This window comes from Cavia porcellus, unplaced genomic scaffold, assembly GCF_034190915.1.
Source record: "Cavia porcellus strain 051 isolate PalLab524CR breed Dunkin Hartley unplaced genomic scaffold, mCavPor4.1 scaffold_23, whole genome shotgun sequence".
In the NCBI taxonomy this organism is placed as follows: Eukaryota; Metazoa; Chordata; class Mammalia; order Rodentia; family Caviidae; genus Cavia; species Cavia porcellus.
Window position 1 is genome coordinate 15,451,060 of NW_026947506.1, and position 10,759 is coordinate 15,461,818.

Genomic DNA, 10,759 nt, shown 5'->3' on the forward strand with positions numbered 1-10,759 from the left:
TAAATCTGAACATTTTTCCCTATTTCTTGCTCCAGGAGCTTCATGATTACTGTGCTGCATCTAAGACAGAGTATTTTGCACTACCCCTGCTGGGCTGTAGAGACTAGTGCTTAAAAGGCAGGCCAGTTCCAGGCCAGTGAGCAAAGGGATTCATCACTGTTTTCCTAAGGTCACAATGACCAAGTTCTGGGTCCTCTTTACTCCCATCCCAAAAATTGCTTAGTGCCATTATAAACCTAAGGTGCTCTAACCCTGGGTGGCATTGGAGTCATAAGCCCACCTCCAAAACTACTCAGGCTTTTGAATATCTGATGTAGAAAAAGGGCAAGGAGTCAAACAATTGTGCAAACTAAGATGAAATTTTATTTAGGAAAAAAGACAAAAAGATAAAAGCCACTTTGAGCAGTGAGGGCCCAGCGGTAGCTGATTCTGAGTGTATCTATGATCCCTTCCCTGAGTGCAGCTTCACTCCATATGTTTGTATATCTGCCTGCTAGGTGTTTTGGTGTTAATTTGAATTTAGCATTGAAACATTCAGTGGGTACGGTATTATAAAAGACATATTTCTGATGGTCTATAAATTATACTCTCAGGACATTGCCAAATTAAACTTCTCTTAAAATGTAAAAGCCTTACCCCCTTTTGATGAGCATAAGAGGGGGTTCCATCTGTCCCTAGAGAGGGATACTTCAGTGTTTCTTCATAGCAGGTGAAAGTTCAGCAGATTGCCCGGCGTAATCAGGGTTAAGAGCTAGCAAAGGAAGCCACAGGTTTGGGAAGATACATGGAGCCTTGGGCGAGGTGGCATCTTAATACTGCCTCAGACAATTGCATTGGGGTGTATGCAATTACACTGCATGGAAGTCCTAGAGCGATCCACTTCAGCAACCAAGTGAGGGTGTGACTGAACCATTGCCTTCCACTTGGAGGTCTCCCGGATGTCTGAAATATGATAGTTAATGAAATGCATTGCAAAGGTTTTCAACAGATGTGCACTATAGAGGTCTGCAAAAATGAGGATTTCCACCGCATTCTCTTTGGGAAAGTTTTTGCAGAGGTCGATCTCACATAGGAGCTTCAGGAGATGTAGGCCATACTTGTCTGCAGCTGCCAGCAGATCAGGTGCCATTGCACTGAGGTTTGGTGCCTTTCCAGTATAGATGAAGAACATCAGTTCCTTAAAAACTTCAGGTTCCATATCCTTGATTTCTATTCGATTAGTTTTGCTCTCTTGCATTTCATGTTGAAACATGGCATGGAAAACTTGAGAACGAGCTGCTAAGATGGCTTTGTGAGCCTGGAATTCCTGGCCAGCCACACACACACAACAATCTGTGAACCAGGAACTCTTCCACAGACTTCCTAGGTCCTCTGCCAAACAGCACTCTGGAACCTTCAGAGTATTCATGGTATTTTGGCAGGAAATATTGCTGGAATATTGTGCCACTTTAACCTCACAAAAGAAAGTAAGCCTGTCATCAGGGAGAAGGTCAGTGGTTGCATTGAAAATAAAATGCCTAAGAATGAAATGTTTGAATCCCCAGTACCTGCCTTGCACAAATCGATATGGTTGGTGACTAGCCTTCTCTTTGGTTTTCTCTCCGTTGGCATTCAGAATGTAAAATTTAAATTTTGCCAGCACTTCTCTCGTTGGACTTTGGATCAATTTGAGATATAGGGAAAGGTAATCTTTGCTTTCTTCATCGATCCCTTTTGGGTACAGTCGTAAGCCCCATTTCAGTTTATCATTTTGCTGTGATGAAAAAGTTGAACTTTCAATGCATTTACCTATTTGCTTTGTGCAAAAGCTAAAGTTACTGATGGTCCACTGATAGGAGAAGTTCACTACTTTGATGTCTGTGGTGTGTCTGCTGTCCACTACTGGCCCACTCGACATTTCTGCTGGGGCTGGAGTCTGAACAACCGTTGAAATTAGTCGTGTGAAAGTGAAAGGAAGTTTCACAAGTCACAAGGCAAAGATTTCTTTCTTCCCCAGATGGTAGAGTTTTCACACCTGTCAACAACTCCAAGAGGAGTAGGGCAGTTTTTCAGTCACAAAGTGGAGAGCCTGTTATATAGATTAAAAAAGCAATTATTTATAAATTTATTTGTCAATATTTGCTAGAATATTGTCGTAGCTTGGCATGACTGATGCAATCTTGTGCCCTTTATTTGATTAGTGTGCTCTATTTGCTCCAGACTTGGAATAATTACTTTGAGTACAATCATATGAGAAAAGCAAATGTACTACACCCATAAGAGAAAAATTAACTGCTCAACAAGAAGTAGGATAAAGATGTCAACCAAAAATTAATTTAGGATTCTAACTAAGCTCTTTCCAATAGGATGTTCTTTTCGTTTTAACAGCTTTGTAACCTTCCCGTTCAGCAGCACTACATGGGATTCTGAAACAGAATCTATATGTGTGTTGTTGCTGAGCTCACCTAATAAAATTCCAAATGCGTGAATTAGGCTGCTTGGATTCCTGAATTATGCACAAAGCCACATAATTTGGGCATCACTCAGGTTTCCAATTTAAGAATTTATATGATCCAAGTGTCTCTTGTTGCAATTACTCCTCAGGGTGCCTGCAGAGGGAAGTTCCCCACCACTGAGGAATCTGTGTCAAAGAGAAACCAAAATCCTGGATGCTAAATTTGGAACAAGCCATTCAAATGCCTGCCAGTAATTGTTAAAGATTATTGGGATGCCCCATGGGAATCTTTGGAGTTGCTGGATGCAACATTGAAATCTCCAGGATTCATTCCCAGATCAAGACATTGGTCTGGAAATTTTCAGCCATAGGGTCAAATTAGTTACTGGTGCCAGTTTACAGAGTGTCTTAGTCTCTCTCTTTGTTTCATTAATATTGTTTGTCACTGATTTAGTGTTTGTTATATGAGTCAGTGGGTCAGTCTGCTTCTGCTTTCTGTATCCTGCAATATATACTTAACCTGTTTTCTGGAATTTGGCCAGAAAACCTCTTCTTACGGTAAACTCTTTGTGAATTTGAATGGCCTGCTTTCCATTCTCTTGGCCCCCAGAAGGCACTTTTAACCTCTCTTTGTGTCAGCAGTTGCATCAGGTTATCTTAGGACACCTGAACATCTCAACTTGTTTATATACAAACCTGGATTGACTTGGTTCTGGACATCCCAAGTGGGTCCCCTTCTACCATCACAAACACCATGCTAAGGTTGCAGTCACAATACATGCCTTTTCCAAATTTTACAAAGTTATTCCCCCTTCTCCCTACTCCTCACCCCAATCTCTTTCTGCTCTGCACACTCTCCTTACCACTCTGCCTTTGCAGAATTCAACTCCCCTTACCTACTGAGTCCATCACAGATCCATAGTGGCACCCCTTTTCTAGGGTTTCCACCCTAGGACCCTCTTCTCCAGACTCCTCTTCTGAACACCTGGCTCCTCTATTTCTGCTATGTGAGGCTGTCTCTGGGGAGGGTTCTGCAGACCTTTTCTGTGTCTCCTTCTCCACCAGTGATCTTTAGAGCTGGAAACACTAAAAATTTCTTATTCTCTCAAAACCAGCAAGGACTCATCTCCCTCATTGTGCATTTTGATACATCAGCCCGCTTGACACAATTGCCAACATCTACTCCAGATTATTTTCACTTCTGCGGAATGAAAATGCATCTGCAACCTGGAATGCAGCCTGGTCCCAGGACGAGATGGCCACTCTAATTTCCACTCAGCTTGATTGGACCTCATGTTTCTCCTCACTCATCCCTTTTGGAAACCTAACAATGAACAAAGTAATGCATGGCATTGCCAGACTTTCCTGGTCCTTTAAAAGGAGCTGCTCAGAAGCCAATTAATTTGTCAAGGTTTCCAGAGGTAAGATAGGGATCCTAGGAGGCTTCATCTGTGTTCTTGGAGAGCATCCTAGGGACGTATTATATTTATACACCTATTGATCCAGAGGCACATAGATATAAATACACCCTAAATATCACATTTGTCTCCCACTTGGCCCCAGATATTAGAAAAAATCTTCAAAGTCCCGAAAGATTTAGAATGTTAGTCACTCTCAGAGATAGTGGAGATAGACCAAATGTCTTTAACAACTGAGAAGATTCGTGGAACTTAAAGAAAACAATGGCAGCACAAGTCCTTCCTGCCCTAGGAGAAAAGGAAAATCACAAGACTCAATGTGAGCAGGGGGAGCATCCTAAGTCTAAAAGGGCTCCACTAGCCAAAAACCAGCGTGCCTTTTATAAGAAAGAGGGCCACTGGGTAAAGCACTGTCCAGAGCTCCAGAAAAAGACCACCTCCACTACAAAAGTCTCAATTCAAGACTGAGTCAATCAGTGTTCCTTTGGCCCCAAAGAACCGTTCTTCAGTTTCACTGCGGGGGACAAATGATCAACTTTTGTTTGACACTGAATGAGTTATTCAGTCCTGCAACAGCCTGTGTGTTCCCTGTCCTAGACCAGTACAAGCATTTAAGGAGCAACTGGAAAAATAAAGGCTTACCCATAGACTCATACCAGTATTATGGACTTGATCAGAGGGTTTCTAACCCATGTTTTTCTTGTTATGCCAGAATGTCCTTACTCCCTGATCAGACAAGACTTGCCCTGCAAGTTGCAGACTCAAATCACTTATGAGGGACATCTCATTGACTCTTGAGTTTCATGGAAAAAGCATAGATCAAAAAGAAGTGAGCTCAGAGGTGACTATCTCTCCTCTTCCTGCTATACTGTTTATTTTCCCCCTGGTCGAAGGATGATTTTTGTCCTGATGGACTCTCTTCTGCTAGACACTCCTCCAAGTTTGTTCCTACAAAACTTGGAAAAGGAGATCCCTAGGGTCTGGGAAGAATGCAATGCACTGGTTCTCATAATCAACCAAACTCTGACTGTAGTCACCCTTAATCCTGGGAACACCTCAATAGTTGTCCCCCAATATTCACTCAGCTTGCAGGCCAAGGAAGAATTTTCCATGCAAAACTAAAAGCTGAAAGAGACAAATATCCCAATAAGTTGTAAGTCAGTCTGGGACATGCCTTTGCTACCCATCCAGAAGCCTCAGACTTCCAACAAAAGGCTTGTCCAAAACCTCCAAGAGGTAAATAAAATTCATGACTCTGCACCCCACTGTTCCTAATCCATATACTTTGCTCTGTTTGCTGCCTCCTATGCATACTTATTACTCTTCATTGGACAGGAAGGATGGCTTCTTCTCCCTACCACTGATTCTGGTGAGCCAAACCCTCTTTGCCTTTGAATGCACAGACATTAAGATTGGAGAATCAGGACAATGGACCTGGACATGTTTACTCCAGGGGTGCAAATTTGCACCAACTCTATTCAGTGAGACTCTGAGCAGGGACCTCTAATATTTTCAGTAAGAACACACATCCATCACAGTGCTTCAATATGTTGATGATTTACTACTGGCCCCTGAATGTTTGCCCTCTTGTCTGGATCCACAGAACCCCTCTTGAAAGACTGAGACAAACTGCATTATTCAGTCCTTACCGAAAAGGCACAGCTCTGCCTGTTCAAAATCATTTATCTGGGATATGTATTCCAAGGTGAAAAATGAACTGTCAGACAAATGGACTGAGGCTGTCTTAAAATTCCCTTCCTCAAAGACCAAGCATCAAATTAAAGAATTTCTAGGTGCCTTGGTTTACTGATGGATGTGTATCTGGGGTTTTGCTAGACTGAATCACACTCTACACCACTACTGCAGGGGATCCATCTGGACTTTAACCTGTACTAAGCTAGAGGAAAAAGCTTTTAATAAATTAAAATTGGATCTCCTGAATGTCCAAGCCCTTGCTCTCTCTGACTTAGCCAAATCTTCCCTTGTGGATGTCACTGACAGTCATGGGATCACAAAAGGGGTCTTAACCCAGTACCTAGGACACTGGAAGATGGCTTTCCAAAACTCAGTCCAATATCAAGCCCTTTTACTGGATCCTGACTGCATCGAGTTCCTGTCTACTTCTGCCCTCAATTTAGTGACTCTCCTGCCAGACAATGATCACTCCATGCTGACACGCAATTGTGTGGACATTATTGACTCAGTCTCAAGCCTGTGAGCTGACCTGACAGATGTCTGCTTGCCCAGCCTGAAGTCACCCTTTCCACAGATGGTAGCAGTTACCTCCACCAAGGCAGTCAAGAGGCAAGAGCTGTGCTGCTGACCACTGAAACTGAGGTGATACGGTCCCAAACTGGAGGGTTGGAAATTTCAACTCAGCAGGCAGAACCAATAGACTTACTCAAGCCTGAAGACATTGATAAAATAAATCTACAAATTATTATACAGATTATTGGTTTGTTTTTGCTACCATACATGTTCATAGAGACATTTATCAAGAAATAGGACTGTTAACCTCAGCACAAACAAAGATCAAGAATGTTACTGAGATCTAAGACCTCATGGCTGCCACGTGGATGCCACAAAAGTTTGCCATTGTTCACTGTTTAGGACATCAAGAGAAGACACCACAAAAGCTGAAGGAAATACCCTCACCAATAAGATAAGCAAAGACATTGCACTAAAATCAGTGAGGCCTATAATGCTCCTCTCAGCTCTCCTGCCACCTGTGCTACCCAAGCCATCTTATTCAGATTCAGACTTGAGACTAGCCAAGATCTTAGAAGCCCAACTCTGTCCGGAAGGCTGGCAGACTTCACCAGATGGGTGAATTCTCATCCCATGGTTGTTAGGACCTTAACTCATCCAGGAAACCTATCAGGCTTCTCACTTAGGAGAAACCTAATTATCCAAGTTATTCTATACTTCATCCCCAAATTATATTGCCTGGCTAAAGAGGTTAGCCAAAAGTCCCACATTGCTGGCTTCCACAGATACTCAAATGAAACAAAGAGTACTTATCCCTAGAGACCAATGGGAGAAAGACTTTACTGAAATGGGCCCAGGTGGATGGAGGAACAAATATCTCTTAGTTCTCATAGACACATTCACCAGGTGAACTGAGGAATTCACCACTAGAAAAGAATCAGCTGTCATCATAGCTAAGAAACTCCTTTATGAGATAAGTGCCTCAATTTGATTTGCTCACCTCACTGGGATCCAACAACGACCCAGCTTTCGTAGCTCAGATTACTGAGAATTTATCTGCAGCTTTAGAAATCAATTGGAAATTACATTGTGCCTGCTGGCCTCAAAGGTCAAGGGAAGTAGAGAGAATGAACAGAACCATAAAGGCAACTATTTCAACACTGGCTCTTGAGACTGATGAAAACTGGGTAAGTCTCCTTCCTCTTGCCTTTCTGTGTGCACAATACACCCCCTACCTCCAGGGCACTACTCCTTTTGAATTCATGCACAGATGACCATCCATTTGATTTCCCGTGTTCAAGATGAAAAGCTGTCACTGTAGGTAATGGGGGAACTTAAGTTCTTACTGGTGCCCCAGCTCTTTCTCTACTCAACCACGGCTTGGTCCATGGCCGCTAGACTTTTCCTGAAACACCGAATGACCCACTGGCACCTCAACCTCGCAATCAAATCTACATGAAAAGGGGAGAGCACACATCCCTTCATGCTCACTGGGAAGGACTCTATACATTCACCTTTAATCCTACCACAGCTGTCAGTGTCACTCGAAAGAGCCATTTAATTCATCACTCCCACCTCAAGCCTGAAGGACAAGAGACTCCTGTTCAGTGAGTATTATAAATTCTTCAGATCCTTTACAAGTCAAGTTCCCATGATGTGGACCCTAAGGCTACTTATATGTATAATATTCCTTATCCCTTTCCCATGAAAGAACATCACCCTGTAGCTTATACATGGATTATGACTAGAACTTCAGATGGAGTAATCCTAAACTCAACCAGAAGCCTTGGTGATCTCATCCTTAATATCACTGTCTGTTTAATTATGGGGTGAGCAGCCAAAAACATCACTAAATTCACTGCTCTTTTCTTAACACATGAATTCCCCCAGTCTGGGCCATTAAAAGATGGAGATCAGCTTGGTTTTTCCTGTTGGACCCAAATATTCCCTTCTATTTGTGTCTAGAGAACTCTAAATGGACAGATGCTAAACTAGCTGTAAGTCAAGCCTGTGCCATTATTATTATTGTCACCAAACTGTTTGAGCTTGTGGAACATTATTCCCCTGAATAAACCTTGAACCTAATCTGTCAGCTAGATATGACTCTCATAAAGGCTACATTTTATTTTGTTCTAAGCAATTGGAGATTCCTCTTGAAAGGGGAAAACTTAGGATACTCACCACTATTGTCAGTTGGTGGGACCCTGGTTTGCTCTATACCATCCAGAGAAAACCAAGAAGTACTCTGATCCATCCAAAATTTACTGGCTCCCTCAGTGTGCTTGCCTTGCCACCCAAGGGTTTTTCCACTCAGGGGGTTAACTCCACCTTTGCTATCATCCCCTATCTCCCCATCTGTCCCCAAATGATCTGTGCACGCCACATTACAGCTGCATCCTCAGAGCCTGGTCATCTGATTTCTGGAGCTGATGTTTAAATTACTTAATAAATCACCCGGCAGCATTGTTCAAGACTGCTGGCTATTCCTAAATCCTGAACTCTCCTATCATATGGGAATTGTCATGAAAGCTATCATTGGGACCAACAATAGAATCAGCTTAAATCCAGGATTCTGTATTGTCTAGTCTCATGTTCCCCAGGTGAAATTTTACAAACTGCCTATCTCAATGCTCAAGAGAGAAACATATTTAAAGCAAAGCAAACAAATTTCAAAAATTTACAAGATTTACTTACAGTATTTGTCCACAGAGTCTCTTGTGGTAAAGTCAAAAGTGTAGTCTTGCAGCTCAGCACACAAAGAATCCAGTAAAAATATCCAAATCTTGTTGAGTCCAATGTGAGTTCCTTTCAAGACAAAGGGTCTGTGCTGGAAACCAGGATATGAAGTCCAAGATTCAGGTAATGATGAGTGCTGGAGGAGACAAAACTGATCCTTTCTTCTTGGATTTCCATTTATAGCTCTCAAGTGAAGACACACCCTAGGGTGGGTGTTTCCACCTATTCTAATCCCATTTACCTGGCATGATTTACTCAAATGCACACATTCATATTCACACTGCATGTAGTTTCTGTGGAGTTGGAGAAAACAGTCTTCTGTGCTATGCCTGAATGACTTTTTTGTCATTTATTACATTTTTTTATACAGTGTCTTGCTATCTAGTCCAAGCTAGTCTTTAAATTTCAGTGACCCTCCTGCCTTAGGCCTTTGTGTGTTGAGATTATAGACATGGTCACTATGCCTGGCTCCTGTACTTCTGAGTCTCTAAGGAGACAAGGCAGGTGTCTGAAATTTGAAAAGACAGGAATCAATAGGCACAGAAGTATGAAGGATAGAGCAGTGAAATTTCAGAAAAGATTCTGGCAACATGGACAGTTTAAAAAGTCATATGGTCACAACCAGCTGTGATAGTTAGAAATATTATATGACGTCAACCAGGTTTAGGCCCTCCAAGAAGCTAACATAGGGGACCAGTTGATTGGTGACCTTGGAGGAGGCACAGGCCTGTAGGTAGGGCCAGATCTCAAGACAGAAGGCAAAAGAAATGCAACTACACCCTTAAGCATAATCCTTATTCATTAAATTGGGATTTCTTTGAAAAGCCGAGCCATCATCCCATCACTGATCCATAAAGAATGTTCATTTGCTATGTGACTCACTTCCCCACTTGTCCCTGAATTTGTCAATTTTACCTGAACAGTTTAAACTTATTGGTTGACCATAGCTCTGTTCCACCTCATTTCCATCTACACTGAGTTTGCAGTTTAACCCAATTTTAGACCCACCTCACCTCATGATTTTAATCTATAAATACAGTATCTTTGGTAAGTCATATGAGATCCTTTCAGTCTCACTCACAAATAGAAGCTTCCTTTCCCTTATAAATATTTAGGATATTTAATAAATTTAATAAAATTTAGGAACAACCTCTATTGTTCCTAAAATTCATTCTTTGTTTCTACAGAAAATGAATTCATTCTGGATATATAGTAGGTCAGGCCCCTAAATCAATATGATCATCAGAACTCAGAAAAGCTCTAAAGTCAAATGGGAGATTAACAGGCACAACAGGAGAAAGCTTTCCTCACTGCAATTCCCAAGGAAGTACAGATGGAGTAGAGCGTTCTGATCCCTATGGCACTCAATTTTTTTGGCAACAATGTGCTTTTAGCACCAAATTCCAACAACTAAGGTGCCACTGCTGTGAAATAAAAATCCTAACTGAGCAAGTTAGGAACAGAAAGGGACAAGGAATCAAAGTTCCAGTCCAAAAGAAACAATATTATGAAAAAAAAATACAGTAGAGCAGATTCTAGAACTTTAAAGTGAGGTCAATTATCATTTATCTATTTCTGCACTAGTAAAGAGATACTCATCTCATAAAATTGGTGTGAGGGTAGTTAGGTGGTATTGTTCATTGTTAAACATGAGTGAATTTCTGGGCTCCACTTATACCCACAAATATACACAAACACAAACTTTCTCTGACCTAAACAGTAGAAAAGAATTATGTCATATTTTGCAGTCTCATACAGAGTTATGATGTTTAAAACAAGAGTATAGAGCTGAATAATGTCACAACAGAAAGAATACAAAAAAGCAGAGCTAGACCAGCAGGCTTTTACTACTTGGGGCCTGTTGGCATATGGAGCACAGAGATGAATATGTGAATGCAGATACGGAAGCAGTTTTGGAAGAATCCATGTGACATCTGTCCCTGAGGTTGGTTTTCTTTCTTTC

At 41.7% G+C, this 10,759-nt stretch overlaps 1 protein-coding gene across 1 annotated transcript; it reads right to left on the reverse strand.

The window, feature by feature from the left end:
- Positions 1-357: 357 nt before the first annotated feature.
- Positions 358-2,062, reverse strand: LOC134472320 (speckle-type POZ protein-like). The gene has a single exon (XM_063233637.1). The coding sequence runs from the start codon at positions 1,895-1,897 to the stop codon at positions 821-823; it is 1,077 nt and encodes a 358-aa protein (XP_063089707.1). The 5' UTR covers positions 1,898-2,062; the 3' UTR covers positions 358-820.
- Positions 2,063-10,759: the final 8,697 nt, after the last annotated feature.